Source organism: Malania oleifera, chromosome 3 (assembly GCF_029873635.1).
Source record: "Malania oleifera isolate guangnan ecotype guangnan chromosome 3, ASM2987363v1, whole genome shotgun sequence".
In the NCBI taxonomy this organism is placed as follows: Eukaryota; Viridiplantae; Streptophyta; class Magnoliopsida; order Santalales; family Ximeniaceae; genus Malania; species Malania oleifera.
Genome location: NC_080419.1, coordinates 41783787 through 41806471, shown reverse-complemented (window position 1 = coordinate 41806471; position 22685 = coordinate 41783787). Strand labels below are relative to the sequence as shown.

Below are 22685 nucleotides of genomic sequence, written 5' to 3'. Positions count from 1 at the left end.
GGTGGGTGGTGTTTCCTTCCGAAAACTAATTAAATAGATACACTGGGGAAATATTCTTAGAAAATAAATTAACTAGACCCATACTTCCCTCTCTGGCCCAACTCAGGAATACTCCCATGTCCCATCCTTGACCATAGGAAGTTCCTCATTAACTTTCAGGCTTACAATCCATGCTCATGAGAACCCTAAACAAAGACAAATAATACAGCAGGATGGAACAGACGCATACCTGAATGAAGGTAATTTGACTGCCTAATGTGATGAATGCCTCTCCCCATTATTCGAGCCTACTATTTCTCAGACACTTGGTCCAAAAATAAGCAAATGGACCTAAACTTTGTTGATTGGTATATCAAAGAGCCCTTAAGGGGTGAAACATCTGTCAACCAAACCATTCATATGAATTTTTAATTGATCATCTTTAAAAATTCTATTAAACAACACTTTGCTCACTGTGTAACAAATCCTGAGGTTTATCTCTTACCCTTCTAAAAATAGAACCATCCAGCATCCATCCAGAACTTTGAACAGTGAATTGTCTAAGATATAACCGTTAGATTGTGGCTACCATGTTGTAATATCAACTTCATCATCATCCATGCATTCTCAATGACTCCTAAATGAAGGATCTTGGAGGAGAGACTAGCTTCCCAAGAAGCAAATAGACAGACTACCTTTTTGTTTTTTGACCTATTGACAAAGATTTTGAGAGGAAGATGATGGAAAAAATGGGATCTTAGCTGTGTTACCACAGAACTGTAAAATTAGCTTATGAGACTGATATTTTATCGAGACTACAGTGCTACTCTTCAGGGATGTGTGCAATAAAAGGAATCTTCACTTACTAAAAAACCTGTGTTTCCAGAAATTTGAAATAGAATCAATAAACCATTATGAACAATCTTCGCTGAAGTTTATTTTTGTTCACATGGTTGGGCTGCACATTTTGTTTCTCATCATTCTGTTTTATCTTGAACCATGCTATTTTCAGAAACTAATCTTTCATCAAAGTAACATTAATTTTTGTGCCATGTGTGATCTGTATGACTGCTAAGCATTTTTCTGGATTCAATATTGTTCATTGCATGGTAGATATTTGTTGTATTATCATACCAATCTTTTCTAGGATTTCATGCAGTTTTTACGTATTTTGTTTACAAGCAGAGTATTTGTGACAGTTCTCCACGGATGTTCCATATGAGCAGCCTGTTTTGCCTCTTTTTTCTTAAACAGAGAAAAAATTGTTGCAGTCTAAGCTAAGGAAATCTAGTGGGAGTGGAAAGTCTGTTGATATTAGCAGGATTCCTAGTAATAAGAAAGATATGTCAACTTCTACAGAGGATCTAGGTATGTCGATTAATTTTCTCTTTCTTTTGCTATTGTAGCTTTTACAGATATCCTATTTATCTTTATTAATAGCAAACTGGCTAATAAATAGATCTTGAATGAAACTTTGTTTTGTATTATGCTGCCAGTATTCTGTATTTGCCAGACTAATTAGTTCCTCCATGGAGAATACATTCCATTGACTGCATATGTCTGTAAAAATTCATGCATGGATATTTTGTGGCATGTATGGCTGGAAATCTGACCTTGAGACTCATATATTGTCCTATCAAGTAAGCACAGAGCATGATATATAGTTATACACATTTTAAAATATCAGAAGTGCAATCTATGTGCATTTGTTGATTTAATATTTTAATTTATGCAGATTTGGAATCCTTCCCTCAATGATTGCATTATGAATTGTTTGGAACTTGGGATGCGTATATGATGCTATTTGGCTGGCCATGAATTTCTGAAGAGAATATTCTTTACGGAGGGAGCAAACTCCAGTTTATGTCCAGTTTATAGTTGATACAATAATGAACACAATTCTGCAATCTCTGAACTGATTACTGTGTAATTGAATACTTGATTTCCTTTTGTGGTAGGAGAAACCTAGATAACGAGCCAGTATCATGTATAAACTATAATAATCTGGAAGTCAAACAGTGAGGAGCTGCTGAACGCGAACTTAGCCTAGGACTAAGAAAAATACCTAAAAGAATCAAAATAAATGTTTGAATCAGTGCAGATATGATTTTGATTCCTGGTTTTACTGAACCAGCTTGCACCTAGGGTGACGGTTATACTATGAGACTAAATTCTTGCGAGTGAATTTGAAGCTTCATTTATAATTGATTTCTTTGGTAAAATTTCTAAAATTGAAGAGTCATTTGGTATATTAGGTAATGCATAACACACACACAGTCTCTCTCTCTCTCTCTCTCAAACAAAGGTTGCTCCTTCAGACCTTTAAGATGCGTGACTGCTGTAATAAAATTTCTCCTCTATGCTGACAGTCTGATTATCCTTCACTAGTTTTATTTATCAAGAAACCTGAATTATTTTATAGAATAATAAGGAGATGCATACTGCTAAAGTTAGCATAGAAGTTTCAAAAAAACAAATAGTACTCTTTTATATAAATAATTTTTTTATTTTGAAACTAGGAGTTTTTATTTCGATGTTTGCATACTAGTTTTAACTTGCTTTTCTTATGGTCTGCACTGTCATAGTTAATTTAATATTTTTTATATAATTTTTTTCTGTTCTGTGGTTGATTTTGTCAATCATGGGAATAATACAGATTGTACGGTGGAGAACTCCAACTTGGAACTGCATAATTCTGAGTCATTTAGCACGAGCAATTTCTGCAATTTGCTGCCTGAAAATGAGTTTTTAAATTTTGACACTTCATCTGTGAATATACCTTCTGATCAGATGAAAGTGATTCAAAACATTAATGCATTAATTTCTGAGGTATATCCTATTTGTCATTTATGCAAATTCCAGTTTGTATTAGTTTCGGGTTCATAAGATCCAGTGCTTTCATTGGATTACCCACTATTTTCATTTATATGATGAACTAGACAAGATAACTAAATAATGGACGTATTTATGGTTGTAGTTGGCATTAGAGAAAGAAGAGATAATGCAAGCTTTGGCCGCAAAATCTTCTCATAATTCCAAACTCAAGGTAATTTTGTGCTAACAGAATTTTTTCTATTGTATGGTGATATCTGCTTGTTTTTAGTCCTCTCATTCTTCTATGATGCAACTGTGCATGTAGTCGAGGTTCTATAAGTTAGCATTGATTCGTTATTTGATGCCCTTCAGATATAGAAAAATGTTGGAAACCTAGATCTCCAAAATGTTGCATAATCATATTGTCAACTTGGTAAGGAATGTTGGAACCATGCAACACATCAATATATCAAGATTAAAAGCAGCACATGGTAATTGAGACATATACAATCATGTTGGGTTCTGATATTGGTCCCAATCTGGAAAATTACTCCTCTCAGTTTGCCATTGCACACCTATGCAAAGTTTCCTAAATCCCCATTTGCATTGTTAGTTCTCTGAAAAATGTCAGGCCTTGTAAAAATTGATTCCCATTCCCATTTCCCCAAATTCTGGATCCTTGTTCCTTTACCATCTATATTCCCATTTCTAGGAATCTACGCTATATTTGGTTTATCAAATGAAATGGATGTTGGAATGGAAGATAGGCTGGAGTCCAATTCCATTGTTTGGTTAGAACATGGAATCCAATTCTTAAACTTGAATTGAAATACGAATCAGATTGTAATGTTCTGATGTTGTATTCCCTGTCTAAGTGGAATAAAACAAGATTACAAAATGAATATGAAATTGCCAATACCTTTTTTTTTTTTTTTACAGTATTGGTTTTTTTGTTAAATAATAATTGAATAATAATCAAAAATATCTAATAAAAGGCAAAATAATAAATAATAGTGTTATTATAAGAATGATTATTAAATATTAAAATTAAAGTGTCACATTTAGAAGCTCAAACTATTCCTATACTGTAGAAAGGGAAGACGCTAGTAATTCTACAATCATTTTCTCAGTTTATACTCGTTTCAGCTGTTAACAAGACTTCCTTCAATCCTTCCAATTCCTGCATGTTGCCTCTGTCAATACCCCTCAATGTTTAGACCACATGATGGCTTATAAAGAAAATGTGCCGCTTTTACATAGGAAAATTTTAAAGAAATGTTTTGAGATTAGAAGAAGAGTTCAGGTAAGGAGAGACATGGGCTTGAACCATGGTTTCAGAAAATAGGGGCTGTCCACATAATTGAAATGGTTGCTATCACCTTGAATGCTATGTTATCCGTAACTGATACTCTGTGAAGTAGTTTATCACATTAGCAAACTTGTTAAGAACTCAAAAAATTTCAAATCAATTTGCACACAAGACATACCAAAGAAGTTAAAGGTTGTATTGGTTTTTTCGCCCCGAAAAACTTGTTTTTGTAGTATTCATCATTTACTGTGTGTGATCTAACCTAATAAATCATAAAAATAATGAAAGATAAAAAAAATTTATATTTAATGAGTCATAGCACAATCGCATAAATGCAGAGACATCCTCCCTCAAAAAATTTAACTTTCTAACAAGCAATGCATGGGTGTAGATATATGTCATAAGCATAATTGTCACTAATAGGAGAGAGAGCTTTCAAAATATAATTTTCACTCTTCCATGTAATATACAGTTTATTTAATCTTAATTTTGAGTTTCATTCTCGACTATTGGATAGCTTTAACGGATATAGTTTATAAATATTTATTTTCAAGTTTTAAAAGCTTCTTTATTATTATTTTTTTTCCAAATGCAAAATAAGTGCAGTTGTTTTTAGCAATTCACAGCCAGTTTGGTGCCATAATAGTCTGTACTGGAGTGTAACGACTATGACAGTAACATAGCAGACTGTAGTGCACAATATGGATGTGAATTTGGGCACATCCAATTCACACTGTTCTATTAGTTTTAAAAACTATGGCTTGAACACATGGGAGAGAAAGGCTGGATTTTTTTCAATATCGATGACACGCTAAACTTTTCTAATACCAACTGGTGCAGATGCACATAATGGGTAAAAAGGCAAGAAAATTTAAATACTCGAATCTTCAGAATCCCCAAAAACCAACTTTAGTGTGATTATACCCATGTATTTATAGTTCTACGATCTACTTTCCAAAATGAAGACTGGTGCAGACACACATAATGGGTTAAAAGCAAAATTTTAAATATTCGAATATTCTGAGTCCTTAAAATCAACTTCAGTGTGATTACACCCGTATATTTATAGTCCTATGATCTACCTTTCAAAATGAAAAGAAATATACTTTCTGAAAATAAATAACTAAATAAAATATATCAATATTGAGTGACAAATATGGCCTCTGGATTGGACCCTACTCCCCAACAGCCTCTCCTGCTCCCTCCATCAAATTTGTAGCTTCAGCCACTCAAGGAAGTACAGAGATATGTAAGACTGATGGAGAAGCATGGAACTGTGATTGGGTTTGATTGATTGTAGATTACTCACTGAGTGTTATTTTGGGTTATTGAACTTTATATTAATGCTATATGGAAATGGAAATTGCATTGTGGTTCTTTGGATAGAAATGCTTATTCCTCTGGTCAATGGAACAGACATTTGAAAAGAGTGTCCATCCAATCATTTTCTATCCATCCAAATGGTGGAATGATCATTGTGAAGGGAAATGCCCATTCCATTCTAGGATATGATCTGGATGCAAAATGCATTTCTAGTTTGGTGAATTTGGTTAGGATTTTGACATGAATTAATTTAATTTTTTTTTTTAAATAATGGAACTGAAATATTTGTAAAACTGAAATAACAGAAGCTAGGATTTGTATGTTTAGTTTTCTGGTTAAATAATTTGGTTAATAAAAAAATTATCCTTAAATATTAAATTTTCATATTTTGTCTTTAAAAAAATTAGATGTACTTTAGCTCCTGAGGTTTGACTCAAATGACGAAGGGTTGAGGTGGGGTGTGAGAGATTCAACTTACAAATCTTATCAATCAAACACATACATATATACATACATACACAATTACACAACCCAAATGATGAAGAGCTGCGTCAGGTGGGGGGGATACAAATTTCATATCTTATCAATCAAAGACATTCATATATACGCACATACACAACCACGCACACAAATCCATACATGCATGCATGCATGCGTGCATAAGTACATATATACATACATACACGTATGTATGTATGCATAATGCATTGCATGTGATTGCAAGTGGGTAATCTTGAATTATATCTAAATTAAAAATGTAGTTTATATTTATTGGTATTATATTATCATAATTACGTTTATAAATTAAAGTAAGAATATTCAAGTTATTTATAAGAATTAATTTACGACTATATTAAAGTAAGAATGTGCAGTAGATATATTGATGTTATTAAGGATATGTATGATAGAGCTACAACCAATGTTAGGACTAAAGGAGGAGAGAGTAAAAAATTTCCAATTACAATAAGGGTACATCAAGGTTCTACATTGAGTTCGTGCCCTTTGCTTTAGTGATCAATGAACTCATTAGGAATATCCAAAATGAGATCCCATGGTGTATGTTGTTTGCAGATGATTATTGTTCTAATTGATGAAAGTAGGAGTGGAGTTGAAAATAAGTTAGAACTATGGGGGAAAAAAAAATTCAGAGTCTAGAAATAAGACAAAATATATGAAATGTAACTTCAGCCACATAAAGGGGAATATTGGAGATAAGATTAAAATTGATAATCAAAAAACTAATAGCTTTAATAGATTTCAATACCATGGGTCTATCATACAAGTAGAGGGAGAGATCGAAGAGGATGTAATACATAGAGTTAAAGTAGGTTGGGTAAAATGGATGAGTGCTTCATGCGTGTTGTGCAATCGTAGAATATCTCTAAAATTAAAAAGAAAGTTTTTTACGACGACTATGAGACCAATCGTTCTATATGGATTAGAACGATGGGAAATTAAGAAACAACATGCCCAAAAAAGTAAAATTTTGCATAAATTTGAATGTTAAGGAGGATGAATGGTATATAACTTTAAAGAATAAATTAAGAAACAAACATATTCGCAATAATGTAGGCATAGTACTAGTAAAAGATAAGAGAGGGGCGACTTAGATGGTTTGGGCATTTGAAATGTACACCAAATAGTGCTCTAGTGAGGAGAATTGATTTAGTTATTGTTAATGATAGTAGAAGGGGTGCAAGTTGACCTAAAATAACTGAGAATGAGGTAGTGAGGAAGGATCTAATAGCTCTTAAGCTAGGCAAGGAAAATGTCCTTGATCGTGTGAATTGGCAAAAAAGGATTCATATAATCGGCTCCACCTATAGTTGTATGTACGACTATAAAAAGCACAAACATTACACATCTATGCTTTTAGAATACTGGTCGAGAATACAATGAACCTCAATATGCAGGAAAGGACACAACGAGGGCTTACCAAAAAAAAATTGTATAATATTATTCTGGAATGCATTTTAGATGATAAATATTAAATTATCTTATGTGATACCAAAAGAAAAAATCTAATAAGCATAGATGAATCATCCTTAGAAAACTTTGTATAGTGGTAAGCATAATAATTGAAAATTGGTAGCTGTCTTCTAGAGGGACAAGGGTTAAGGGCTTGAAGATGTCGCCCTCTCTTTCGCTCGCTCTCTCTCTCTATCTCTAGTTCCCTTTTGCGGAAACAAACCTCTCCTTCCCTCGTGCATATGATGCCATGAAGCCTTTTGGTGTAGGCTATGCTAAATTGAGTGATGTAGATGGAAGGAAAAGCTTTTGTTTTGCATTTGGACAAGGTCGAGGGGATCTCATATTTTCTCATAGTCAAGAACAATGGTGTTTGCAACAGGTGGTTAAGGTTTTCAGAATAGAATGCATCATGGTTTACTGATGGGTTGTTGGTCTTTGGTTGGACTGAAAGGGGCTTTTAGAGTATTTGTAAGGGTATCACACAATACTGGTTTTCAATTAGGCAAATAAAGGTGGGAAAAGTTCTTGGAGTTTGGGTTGGGATGGAAAGGTAAGAGATATTTTGTATTCATTCTTAGCAGCACAAAGGGTGATAGATGACGAAGCTTCGTGAGTGATTTTTGCGAGCTAGCTAAGGAGTTTTGGAAGGATTTTTGAGGTGTAGTTACAGATGGCCCTTTGCACATCAGATCATGGAGTCAAGTGGTGTTGGAAGGCAATAAAGGTGAAGGTGAGGGTCGTGGCTGCCAAGGTCCTACTAAAAATCAACGTATGTTGGTTAGAAGAGAAGAGAGGCGTTGTAGGTTTGGTGTTGCGATTCAAATGAAGGTACTTGGGCTTTGGAAGATGGAAATCATTGCAGACCAATCGGGATCTATTAAAAGGAAGCTAGGGTTCCAGCAGGGGATGTGCTTCTCTCAGAGGCAACTAGGTTGCGTTTAGGGGGAGGTTGCTAAGAGGAGTGGTCCTGGAGGAATCCTCATACCTGTCCCAAAAAATTGGAAAAGAAGGTGCCTCTTTTTTATTTAAATTGGGCCATTTATTTGAATAGGCTCAATGTTTAGGGTAGTCACTGTTGGGCTCTTATGAGGATTATAAGGGAGGATCTCATTCTTTGGGTTCCATACTGAAGGATAATGGCAAGAGTCTAGATGTTGGCTGGGGAAATGGGGACCCAGGTAATTCCTTGTCTGATCTCAAGAATGGGAAGGCCCAGATTTCAGTCCCTACAACTCATGAAACCAATTTTATTTTAAATAAATGTGAAAAGGGTTTACCTATTTTATTTTAAATAAATAAATCTTTTGCATTAATCATTTATGATATTATTACTTTCATCTTTTGATCAAATGAACTTTACCCTTTCAGATTCATATCTTAATGTATCTAAAAGAAACTTCCAATCTTAATACAACTCTATCTAATTATAGTTGAATTTAGTTCTTTTTAGGAGAGTTTTGTTTTTTAAATGATCTGGATATTTTTGTCTGTGGAATGGTTTACACCATTTGTACTTGTATATAGTATAGATGTGTGTGTCTGTGTGGACGCATGTTTGTGTGGGCATACATACATATGTATGTGTTTGTATAAATTTTTTAAAAAATATAATTCTGTTTGGAGAAAAAATGTGAAAACTGTGCCAAAACCCAAAATTGAAAAAAAAGAAAAAAGAAAAAAAAAGAACCAAATTGTATTGTTAAATTAACTGAAGTAATTTAATTGATAAGTGTTAGTTTGGTGGATTCAGTTTGGGCCTAATTGCACACAAGGTCTTAAATTTCGATTTCGACTCAAATTTTGAAGCTCCAGAAGTATGGAAATTTCAATGAAAATTTCGATTTTGATGTCAATTTCGATTTCAATTTGAAAAATTAATGGAAATCAGTAGTAAAACATTGAATTCTTTGTGAAACTTTAGAAATAGTTAACAAATATAATAATGTAAGTTTTAGGACTAATATATTACAAGTTAAATACATTTATGTTGTGTATGAGGTGGAAAAGTTGTAACATAGTGTGCGTATCAAACATATTTGTAAGATAATGTACAACAAACATATTCAGCTAATACAAATGAAATTCATAAATCATTTAAATATTATTTATTACACAAATAATGTAATTTAGACATAAATGGTTAAATAAAATGCTGTTGTAAGTTTATTTTTTCATATAATTTCAAAAGCATTTGTAATAATATTTTGTTTCGATAAAAATAAATAAAATAAATTAAGAGAGAAATTTCACTTCACTCTTAAATCTCTTATTTGAATTCTAAGGAAATTTCATTGTATAGTTAGCATTTCAACAAGTTTCGCTGAAATTTCGAGATTTTGATAAATTTCGGGATGATTCGATGATTTTGATGGAAATTATGCAAGAAGGAAATCGACTTCCATTTCGATTTCGAGGGTGACAGAAGCCGGAAATTTCAACAATTTCGTGGAAATTTAAAACCATGATTGCACACACCCCTACTAAATGGTATTGCTAGAGGAAATTAGATAATTTGAAGAACTCAATAAATAATGGCAGAGAATCTTTGAGGAGATTTCTTTAAAAAATAATAATAATTATTAAATAAGTACTCACCCCCACCCTTTCTAGAGTTATTATGCTTACCTAGCTTGTACACTTTTCTTCCTCTTTCAATGTAATTCTTTCTGTCTAAAAAAACTATAAAGCAAAAGAGACAGGACAGCATATAGACTTCCAATTGCAATGGCATATTTTAAACTCTCCATGGTAGAGAATCTGACTGTTTTATGGACACAAATTTTAGGCATGGATCCAACAGCTGGATGCGCCAATTTGACCAACTTTGAAAGACAAGACATGGCTATGTCGCATGTAATAGTAAATAGATGTATTATTTATAAATAACACTCTCTGAAGCAGTGCATGTAGGCTGTGGCTTATGCCTATGCCAGAATAACTTTTGTCATACACAAAAGAAGTCAAAAATAAATGGTGACTATGGAAGATCCGATACAATTGTGTGCTTTCAAGAATAACAGGCATAAATAGAATAGACAATGAGGGAGAGAGATGGTACTTATGAGAGGATAGTGGAAGCTCTAGTTAGTACTTCCATGATTCTTACAAGATCATGAGAGAGGCTTTGGAGTTTGGAGGGTTAGTTTCAGCGTTTGTGAAGGCTTTCCTGTTTGTTGGTGGTGGTTGGGGGGAGGGGTGTCTGTTTATAATGGAGCCTCTAGGTTGTACTTTTATGCAATCTACTGTCTTAGATGGTCATGAGAGTGCTTTTGTAGTTTGGAGGAGTTTGGAGGCATAGTCTCAGGGTTTGTGAAGGCTTTAATGTTTCAGGGTGTGTGATGTGTTTATAGAAAACTAAAAACTTGATTTCTGTTGGAAGAAGACGATGACTAACAATAGGTAGACACTGTCTCTTGTTTTTATGGTTGGAAGATTTTTATTTGCATTGGAGAGAACATCTTTGTATGTCAGAGGGTGTTTCTGTTTATCCTGGTCACAAGACACTTAATATTCAGATAAACAATTATATTTTCATGACTGTTGTTGTTGGCTTGGATATCGGCTGTTCTTTATTAAATGTGCTTCTGACATTCTGTGTAGTCGTTGCATGTGATTTCAATATTGCAGTATCAAACCATTAAAATGGCCTTAATTTCCACCTAGTGGAAAATTTAGTTTCTGGTCATTTGCTCAATCTTCATCAGAATTGTTTTAATGTTTCTTAGTATAAATATGGGTTGGTTTGCTACCCATATTTTCTTTTGCATTCTTCTTATGTTATACTTTATGAATGAAGGAATTGAACAAGGAGTTGTCTAGAAAGCTTGAAGCTCAAACTCAAAGGCTAGAGCTTTTGACTTCTCGAAGTATGGCCAATGAGAATATCCCAGTAAGACAACCAGATTCTCGCACAATGTATGAGAATGCTGCATATGTAGATGAAGGTGATGAGGTATGATATCTAATGGATACTGATCCCAGCTGGATTTAATATTTTGATGCATAATGTATGGGTAGAGGAGGGCAAGTATGCAGTTCATTGTCTTGCTTGGACATTGCGAATAATTTTCCAGGGGGCAATTTTTCTTTGTTTTTTTCTTTTATGAAGGGAAGTTATTGGGTTAGATGCAACACCAGTAAATCACAGAACTTCTGAAAGGAGTTATCTTTGGAGATGATAGGGAGACACAAACACACATAGTAGTCTCTCTCTCTCTCTCTCTGGAATGTGCATGAACATAGCATACACTAATTTAAAGTTCTTTTTATTATAACTTTCTCTTTATCCAACATATGCCTGTTCTTTCTGCTGGAATTCCATTCCTTAAAGCAGAGTCAATCTTATCATTGTTGTAAAGTATTTACCACATTTTTACAGGAATATTTTGCTCACATAATCCAAGAGGTTGATCTCCACTAATGGTCACAGGCCACCATCTAAGCAAATTACTCAATTTTCTTCAAAATTTCACTTCTTCCACAATTTTTTAATTTGGGCGAAAGGCTCTGCAAGTGCAGTGGCACTTTCCTTGGTCTTCAAGGCCTGGGGGTTTGGACAGTTAGAATTGGGCCTCAGAATCCATTTACCCCTCTCCACACACCCCCCACCCCCCCCCCCCCCCCCCCCCCCCCCCCCCCCGCGCGGGGGAAAAAAAATCAACTAAAAATTTTCAGTTGCCTATCCAAAAATCACAGTATGTTTTTATCATCTGTGCTAGAAGCTAAGCATTTTTTAACTCTTTAGATCCATTGGGAGGTGTAAAGCTTTTTTATGGTAGGGATCACGTGGTTTGGTTGCTATGAACATAATTTTTCTTTTAATATATCCATCTAGGTGGTAGAAAGGGTCTTGGGCTGGATAATGAAGCTTTTTCCAGGAGGGCCATCAAAGCGGCGAACTAGCAAGCTTATCTAATGTCTGTGTCAAGCCATCTGATGAATGAGGAGCTCCCCCACCCAAGCAAAGAGGAAGGGGAAGCAAAGGAAGGGAAATCTCTTATTTGTGGCACAATTCAGGTTGCAGTTTGTACATTGCATGTCAATTATACCAGTCAATTCTTTTTTCTGAATACAAAGAAAAATGAGCTTGTTTTAGGAGGCCTTCACATAGATTGGAATATGCAATTTCATTTCTTTGAGATGTTGCAATAAAAAAGGGCATATCACCGTAATAGGGGCACGTGGGTCCATCTCAAATTTTAAGACATGTATTGGTTGAGTGAGAGAAGCATTGTTGTGAACAATCCAGACACTGGTGTGTTAGCATGTTCTGTTGCCCTCTTTCCGGCTTGTAATGTATTTGTAACGAAAACTTCAAGGCTTTAGCCTGAGATGAGAGAAAATGATTTTGGCATTTCTATAGTTCTACTGCTTGTGCAGGAAGACGATGACAGAATTTGAATCGATGAACACAGAATATTTCTGGTTGTCATTTAACTCAAATGATGTGTAAAGTTACCCGTTAGTAGCCACATTGTGCACTGTTAATCTGTCATCTCGCGTGAACAAAAAATGTGGTATCCTTGTATTTTATGCATTTTATCCGAGATTGTTAAACCAAAATGCTGGACGGTCTAATTTCACTGTCATGCATGAGGATGCACTTCGTACTTTTATTTTATCCTACTTTCCCGTTTAAGTTGTAAAATCTGTGAAGGGCCAATAATTTCTTCTGATTAGAGCCCCAATGGACTGTTATAAAGAATAAATGACTAGAAAACAAGGCCAAGTGTCACGAACCCCCAGATTAGACTCAACTAAGGGTTCGCGTGACACTCGTCGATGCTCTCCCCAATAGAGTTGGCCAATAATCACCTGTTCAAACCTGCAAACGTGAGCATGACACAAGTCTCAGCATCTACTCATAATGATGAAATATTAATATAGACACCAATGGATCAGGAAGGCAAGAGACTTTCATGCTCAATGATGAAATAGAGGTTACTTATTTTATTCAAATGAGAGAACACTATAGTCATGACACAAGTAATTTGATATTCATTTACAAATCTCTAGAGATTACATGTAAACCCATCTCTCTTTTCCTTCAAATTCCCATTACATTGTCATCCCCTAACACCAAGCTTCATTCTGTAAGCAATCTCAGATGTGCTTAAAATCAAGACAATGCTTTTAGTTATTTAGTTAAAGAACTCTGGTCACAATTAAGCTCTTTCTTGCAAGTGGAGAACACATGGAGCGAACGATTACAGCCATGTTAATGAGTAAACTCTATGGTGTTGGGGTGAAAGACCAGTAGACAATTGCAAGGATTGCGTGCTGTGGGCAAACAAGGAGCGAAGTATTTTATTTTGTAGGGGACGGTAGAAGGTTTAAGTTTGAAAAGGGAAAAACTTTGAAAGAGGTGGTTGTATGGCTTAAATTTTGCGGACCCAGTGTTATGCTCACTGCATTTTAAATAAGTTTAATTTCAATTTGACCAGAAATGAACATTTGTCAAGCGTAAAACATGTACAAATACAATGTGGGGAATAGAGAGAAATAGGAATTTATTGACATCAAGATAAGAATTAGTTAACCTGCACAATGTTGTAATCTAATCATATTTCGTTTTTGAGGATACTGACCTTGATCAATTTTCATATTGATCCTTTATTTAATAGGTTCATTGATCAACTATAGCTTCATAGATATTTCAGGTTAAAGTTTGATGTTACTGAAAGAACAATACAATATTGATTCAACTTGAAATGCTTTTTGCATGATCCACACTAGTAGGATATTAAAGAGGGTTGGAATCTAAAATCTGCTTTCTTCCGTAAAAAATTCATTCTACTAAATTTGATTCAACATTAAAAAGAAAACAGCAGTTAATTTTATACATGTATGACTCAGTCCATGAACTTTTACTTGGTATAAAAAATCTCACTAAATATATAAAATTATTAATTTAAACCTCATAATTGTGTGTAGTTATTGATAATTATTTTTTCAACAAATTAAAACTTTAAGATAACTATTTCTAAATTATGCGCAATATCAAAAATCTATTTTTTTTTCCAATTTTAAACAAACTAGTTTTTGTAGAATGCAATCTTACATTATATGATGAGTTCAGTTAAAGGCTAATTGTTAGTTTTATTAGTTTACAATGCTTTGCGCTAACACTGACCATGATAGGAGGCTGAATTAAACATATAATAATTGTGTTTAGCAAAAATCAACAAAGCATATTGTAACACAATCTTGCCTAAACTCATATGAGATACTGTTTCTTCATAATCATTTCTCACGATTTTGCTTTACAAAAAGATCTCACACCTCGACCAAATAGGCCCCACTTAACTAAGTTAGGATGGATTATAAAGAAAAGCCAACTTCCAAGCATAAAGTGAATATTGATAATCAGAAGACATTCTCCTAAAAAATATGTAACAAGGTACTAATAACGAGAGAAAAAAATTCAGTTCATTACTATTTTGTAACATAGTCCCAAAATCAATAATAGTCTAACCTAATCTAATCAAGGAGTCTCAAAAAGTCAGAGTATTTAAAAGAACAATGACTACTTGTAAAAAATTATAATAAACTGAAAAATAGTATAGCTCGATCCGTCTACTAGTGCCAAGGGTGGAAGGGGACTAGAAACAACCTACTCTACAAAATGTAAATGATTAGAATGAGACGATACTCAATGAAGAGATAACAAGAGCTACAATATGCATATAAATATAATTTTAGAGAACTTTGTTGTTATTCTAGAAAACAAATTTGTTCTCGCCATCAACATCAGAACACAAATAAGCATATATCGCAATATGTTCATATTAGTATGTTCATATTAGTATATATAATAATAATTTGATATAGAGCCTGCTGGATACCCAAGTATGCTAGATGAAAAGAAATAGAAATGAACATAAAGAATAAAAGTTATACACACGTAGACAAGGCTCATAATCATAATATCAGAATAAGTGAGGGGGACAAAGGGCCTAACACTCTAGGATCTTAGTAGCAAGTTAGAAAATCAAGTCTATTCTCAAAACATAATATAATTATAAAATGACAATTTTTTGAATATAACAACTCTTGCCAATTTTTCAAATTAACATTTAATTACAAATAGATAATCAATATCATATACAATATTCAAAAGTAAACCTTTTGATAAGTTGGTGTAAACAAATTTGTATACTTCTTGATATTGATATTTTTATAAAATTGATATACCCCCTATTATATCACCAAAAAACCAACCTACCATAAATCAAGAGACTAAAGCACTGCATTGATGAGGGCAATTACCCCCCAAGTCAAAGAGCTGGCCACAGCGATTCATGCCAGCACTATAATGACCATAAAGATTGGAGTGATTCACGCCAAGCGCCATAAACGCGCTCATAAATGGCATATCACCTAGGGCCAAACCTCGCCAATATAAAAGGGGGACGCCATGCAGAGGTAAATCATCTCATTCTAACCTATTCTACTATTGCATAAAACCTCTCAAGCAAATCCCTCACTTAGGCATTGGAGTGGTCCCCCCGAGTGCACCCCGGGTCCTCCAAGTCCCTCATATTTTCCTTCTTTTTCAGGCGATCGTGATCGGAAAGCGTCTCGAAGGTCATTCGACTTTTTCATTCAGCAACAGTTGGCGCTGTCTATGAGAATGTTTCTAAGAGATTTGTTCTTTCTTTTTTTTCGATCTTCAATCTTTGAATCATGACCACGTCCAACAATTCAAAGTCGGAGCTTGCTATGGGTGATCAATCACCCCAGTCCATTCACTCCGCACCTAGTGACCATTCTAGTGTAATGAGGGGAGAATTCCTTGCCTTCCAGAGGAGAATGGAAGACATGGCGGCTTCCCAGAAGAAGATGGAAGACATGTTTAATATGATCTTGCAGCAAAAGGGTCATAGAGAACTTGTTCCTCACCACCATCAAGTAGATCCAGAATCACACAAGAAAGTTGCAAACTCGAAAGAGAGCGATGAAAAAATCAACCCTACAAAGAAGGTGGAAAACAAAAATAGTGTGGGGATCAATGAACAATGATCAACATAACTGAAGGAGAGGATCAAGAAGATTTATCAAATAGAAAAGATGATGAAGGAAGCTCACACCAACCTCTCCTACGGGGAGACCTCGCTGAAGTCTTCAAATTCACCATTCACTAGGGAAGTGATAGATGTCCCATTACCTAGTAAGTTCAAAATGCCTACCTTTAAAAGGTATGAAAGCTAGTCCAATCCAGTTGACCACCTGGATACCTTTACGGTACTAATGCAATTGCAATGTGCACCAGATGTTATCATATGTCGTGCATTTGCCGCCACTCTTAAAGAGAATGCCAAGGCGTGGTATCGGACCCTAAAGCTTAGATCCATTAGATCTTTTTTCCAAAATGGAGCAAAAATTTACCGAGCACCTCATCATTAGTTGTAAGATAGCTAAGACCTCAGCTCATCTCATGAGCCTGGTCCAAGGAGAAAAGGAGACATTGAAAAAGTTCATACACCATTTCGTCTCTACAACCCTGGAGATTCGCAACTTAGATCATGGGGTGGTGCTGGCGGCTCTAACAATGGCTCTCCAGCTTAGAGACTTCCTGTACTTGCTGGGAAAGAAGCCCCCAGCCGATATGGGAGAACTAATGGTACAGGCACAAAAATATATCAACCTAGAGGAGGTGATGGACACAAGGAGGGATCGAGTTGATTTGAAGAGAAAGAGCTCGAGGGATATGGGGGAAACCTCCAAAACAGGAAAAAGGCACGAGAGTAGCAAGCTGCAGAGCAGCTCTAGGGGGTTAGGACATATAACTAAATTCCAATCATACACTCCCCTAAATGTCTCGTGAACCAATGTCTTAATGCAATCAAAGAAAGAGTGTATAGCTTGAGCGCATGCATGCACCATCGCGTAAGCGGAACATGAAAAAATTCTTTTAGTTCCACAGAGACCATAGGCATGACACAAAAGAGTGAATCCACCTCAAGAACGAAATTTAGGCACTGATAAAGAGGGGGTATCTATCAAGGTTTGTAAAAGGAGGAGACTGTCGAATGGAAACTTGCGAGCATAAAAAACTTGAAGTAGAACAAAAGGGAGAACATATTGTTGGGGAGATTGTTATGATCTTTGGCGGACCAGCCAATGGAGGTGCTCAAAAAAGGTACACAAAACAAATGCTCTTGATGGAAGAAAAGGAGCCAAATTACAAAAAACAAAGGCAAAAGAATGCTATCACCTTCACTAGAGAAGACGAAGAAGGTGTGCAGCAGCCTTATGATGATGCCTTGGTGGTGTTGCTACTGGTGGCCAATTACAGAATAAGGAGGGTGTTGATAGACAATGGGAGTTCGGCCAATATAATCTTCTGTTTGATGCTACAAAAGATGAAGATTGGGAGAGAATGGCTAAAACCAATCTCTACGCCCCTGGTTGGGTTCGGAGGAGATGTAGTCCATCCAATGGGCACAATAACGCTCCCTTTGGAAATTGGGGTATCTTCATAGTAGATCACCTTGATGACAGACTTCCTGGTGATCGATCGCCCCTTGGTTTGCAACATCATATTGGGCGCCCAATGCTCAATGTGGCCCAAGCCGTAACTTCCACCTACCACTTGAAGGTGAAATTCCCCTACCCCACATGGAGTCGAAAGTAGTCAAAGGGGATCAGACGACGGCTCGCAACTGCTACGTAATGATGCTACAAGGTAAAATGGAGAAACGAGAGACCCTAGCCATTGAGGATTTGTAGGTGAGAATACCCGCAGATCAGCATGCTAGATGAAGATCTCATGAGCATCCCAATAAAGGGCGAATAGGAGAAGTGTGTCCAGATTGGAAGTCGTTTACTAGGGTTCTTAAAAGAAGAGTTGAGCCGACTATTAAGTGAGTATGCAGACATCTTTGCTTGGTCAACTGATGATATATCAGGGATCGACCCCACGATCATTGAGCATAGATTACAAGTGGACCCGAACCATTGGCCCTTAAAATAGAAAAAGAGGAGCTTCGCTTTAGAGCGGGTCAAGGTAATCGATGAAGAGCTAACAAAACTTTTGAAAGCTAACTTTGTCAAGAAAGTCAATTATCTAGAGTGGCTCAGCAACGTTGTTTTGGTGAAAAAGTCAAACGAAAAATGGCGAACCTGCATCGATTTCACAAACTTGAACAAAGCATGCCCCAAGGATAGTTTCCCCCTTCCATGGATCAACTAACTGGTGGACTCCACGTCTGGACATGAGCTCCTAAGTTTCATGGATGCATACTTAGGGTACAACCAAATCTGTATGCACCCTGGAGACGAGGAGAAGGCTTTGTTCATCACCGAAAAGGAGCTCTACTGCTACAAGGTGATGCCCTTTGGATTAAAGAATACAAGAGCAACATACCAGAGGCTGGTGAACAGAATATTTAAAGATTTGTTGTGGAAAACCATGGAGGCATATGTTGATGATATGCTAGTAAAAAGCTTAAAGGTGGAGGAGCACTGCAGGAATTTGAAAGGAGCATTCGAGCTGCTGCGCAAGTACAAAATGAGGTTAAATCCTACAAAATGTGTATTTGGTGTCTCTGCAAGAAAGTTTCTAGGGTTCATGGTGACTCATAGGGGAGTAGAGGCCAACCTTGACAAAATACAAGCATTGATGGAAATGAAAACTCCTCGAATGAAAAAGGAGATTCAGGTCTTGGCCAGGAGGATTGCTTTGTTCAGTAGGTTCATCTCTTGTTCGTAAGATAAAATCCTGCCATTCTTTAAAGCATTGCAGAAGATGAGAGGATTTGAATGGGGAGAGCAACAAGGTCAAGCTTTTGAACAATTTAAGCAGTACCTTGGTTCCCCACCCCTGTTGACAAAAGCAAAAATCAGAGAGGACCTTTACTTGTACCTGGCCTCTACTTTGCACACAGTCAGTGTAGCCCTGGTCAGAGAAGAAGACAGGCAACACAAGTCTATCTATTACACAAGTAAAGTGCTAAGTGGAGCAGAGGTCAACTATACAACAATGGAGAAGGCAGCCTTTGCCATCATCTGTGCTGCCCGAAAGATAAGACCTTACTTTCAGGAGGACAAGGTAATTTTGCTGACCAACTTGCCTTAAAGACAAATCCTTCAACGATCGGAGACTTCTGAGAGAATGGTGAGGTGGTTGGTTGAATTTGGGGAATTTGACATCCATTTCAAGCTAAGACCTGCAATCAAAGCTCAGGTGTTTACTGATTTCATGGTAGAACACAGTCTTGTAAAAAGTCATAGGGGCTAGATGTTCGGATGTTGCATATGGATAGGTCATCCATCGGTGCTGGAGTAGGAGTAGGATTAATTCTTACGACGCCGAACGGCTCAAAAATCTTGTATATACTACAGTTGGAGTTCGCGATGACGAACAACAATGCTAGGTATGAAGCCTTGCTGGTAGGGCTGTGCTTATCAGAATCGCTCGGGGTGACCCGACTTCGAGTCTCGAGCGATTCTCAACTTGTGGTTAAGTAGGTAAAGGAAATTTTGAAGCTAGGGACCAGAAGATGAAAAAGTATCTGGCGAGGGTGCGGTAATATATTCGAACATTCCTCCAGTTCGACATTGAACACATACCACGAGCAAAAAAAACCAAGGTTGATGCACTAGCAAGATCGGCCTCATCTTCAAACCAGATTGGGAGAACGCTATTTACTTGCAAAGAATTGGGATGTTATCTTACGAGGAGGTCAACATCAAGGTGGCGGTGGTAGGATAAAATGAAGAATATTGGAGGACCGTCTTGATACAGTATCTTCGAGGCGGGTCCCTACCAAATAGCAAAAACCAATCTCTAAGGGTAAGAAGAAAGGTAGCTAGGTATACGCTCATAAACCAAGAGCTATACAAGCAATCCTTGATGCTACCCTACTTGCGATGCCTAGAAACCAAGGAATGAGAATATGTGCTGAGAGAGATTCACGAAGGGGTATGCAGGAACCATTTGGCCGGTAGAGCCTTGGCTCACAAGGCTCTGTGGCAAGGGTTTTATTGGCCCACTATTAGGAAGGACGCAATCAAACTAGTAAAGCGGTGCGACAGATGCCAAATGTAATGCCCCAAACCCGAGAGTGGGGCTCTGGATGTTATGTCTTCCATTCACAAATCTCCGATACCATAAGTATCATCCAAGTAGCGAAAAATAATTAAACATCCTTAAATAAAATACCAGAGTACTATACTATGCATCCAAAAGGTGTATCCATTCAACTATATTACACAACTAGGAATTTAAAAGATAAATTTAAATACTTCAAAGTTTTTACAAACACTCACACTATACTAAGCTAACCAACCTTGCCTTGGAGCTCGCTAAGTTCGATCATGAGAAGGTCCTGAAAAATTAGTTGTATATTGGGGAGAGACACTTCTCAGTAACGATGGAATAAATTATTATCAGTGTGTGGCAATGTGAGTTTAGTGTATACAAAATATACTCGTTTATTAAGTAATGGCAACAATAAGGACACTTGTAACTATACTCACACACATTCAACATCAATCATACCACATAATCTGCATACACATACACCACAGCACATTCACATTTACCATACATTCAATCCACATTCATGCACTCACACCCATAATTGAAAATGCACATTTACTTCACAGCCCGTGGTTCTCATGGCATCCATCCCCATCATTCCCCCCATGTTCTTACTTCACACACTTCGACAGTCACAACACACACAACCCTATTCATAGTAAAACAGTAATACGACCTCCTCATGCTAGCCAACGTCTTACCCCATCTATATAAATGACAATATAACGATCTCCTCAAATCCTGTTAAAGTTATATTGCGATTTACAACAGGTACAATATAACGAACTCCTCACTCCTGCCAACGTTATATTACAATTTACATGAATAACAACACAACACCATAACATGACAGTTAAATGCATCATAGCAATAACAACCAGCTTATTTTTTAAAAAAAATATTAATCTCACGCCACACGATTTAAGCATTAAACCATAATATAATAACCAAAAATCATCATTTTCATATGCTTAAATAATTCAAAAAAATCATATATAGTATTTCGTTATCCAAATTCTCAATTTAATCGGTTAATTTTTGAAATAACAATTATTATAAAATCCCTAGGCTCAAAAACGCCAGTTTAATCAACTCATAATAATAATAATAATAATAATAATAATAATAATAATAATAATAATAATAATAATAATAATAATAATCCAATTTCCATATATCTGAATACCCAGAAAACATATATATCAATTTCTGTAATCACATATTAAAATTTAATTGGTTAATTTATAAAAATTTCTAACATAATTTATTCCCCTTACCTTAACTTAGGAGTGGTGTCTATGATGCCCAAATGATGAATCCACTTCGGTTAAAATGTTGGTGGTCGAATTTGGAACCCAAGGATATTTTTCGTTCTTTAATCGACGCACAATTTGCCAAAGAAATTGAGAGAGAAAGTGGTTGAGGAGAGAGAGAGAGAGAGAGCATGAAATGAGGGGGGTTCTGTTCTCTAGATTTCTTAATCCTGAAGGAATCAAATTCCTTCAGGTTATATTATATTATATTATATTATATATTATTATATTATATTATATTAATATTTTATTATATTATTATATTAATAATTATGAGTATTTAATTATTTATTAATTTAATATAATTTAATTTAATTTAATTTTTTAATTTTAATTTTTTTTAGGATCACACTTACTCACATATTATTTTTGGGGTCGTTACATTCTCCCCTCCTTATAGAAATTTCATCCTCAAAATCTATTAACCGATCATTTTACATAACTCTAGTATTACATAACTATCCTCATACCACAATTTTCAATATACTCCATAGATATGAATAACTACGTTACCCCATAATCAAATAAAATTATTGCTTGCCTCAAAACAAAAACACGTTACATGCTCTCGCACCACTAGTAATATCGGCTTCAGTTGGGGTACGTGTATAAACACGCGCCTGGCCGCTGCAAGATGCTTAATTATTCCCCTAGTTCTAATCAGGAGTGGGTGCGTTATTCAACGGTTCACGACAATCTCGGGCTATATGGTCGTACTTGCCGCACCGATAGCACATAGTACCCCTACCCCGATATTCTCCCCAATGCCTTTGATTACATCTAGTACATTAAGGGCATGATGAATTACCTCGGTAGCCTCAATCATCCCTATCTGGCCTCTGGCCCATAGTATCATTGTCTCCCCTCCATGAACCCTATCTGACATCCACATGGAAGTTGGGAGGCATGGGTCTTTTCCTCTGATCTGACG

The 22685-nt window shown here is 35.9% G+C and overlaps 1 protein-coding gene across 2 annotated transcripts in view; it reads left to right on the top strand.

Annotated features, from left to right (window-relative positions):
* The window catches only part of LOC131151642 (protein BLISTER), a 72348-nt gene extending 59599 nt beyond the window's left edge, over nucleotides 1-12749 (top strand). For both annotated transcript variants that reach the window (XM_058102923.1, XM_058102921.1), the window contains 5 exons: nucleotides 1234-1347; nucleotides 2636-2808; nucleotides 2957-3025; nucleotides 11193-11348; nucleotides 12231-12749. In XM_058102923.1, the coding sequence (XP_057958906.1) occupies nucleotides 1234-1347; nucleotides 2636-2808; nucleotides 2957-3025; nucleotides 11193-11348; nucleotides 12231-12311 (593 nt within the window). In that variant the 3' untranslated portion in view covers nucleotides 12312-12749. The remainder of the gene's footprint in view (nucleotides 1-1233; nucleotides 1348-2635; nucleotides 2809-2956; nucleotides 3026-11192; nucleotides 11349-12230) is intronic.
* The last annotated feature ends 9936 nt before the right edge of the window (nucleotides 12750-22685 follow it).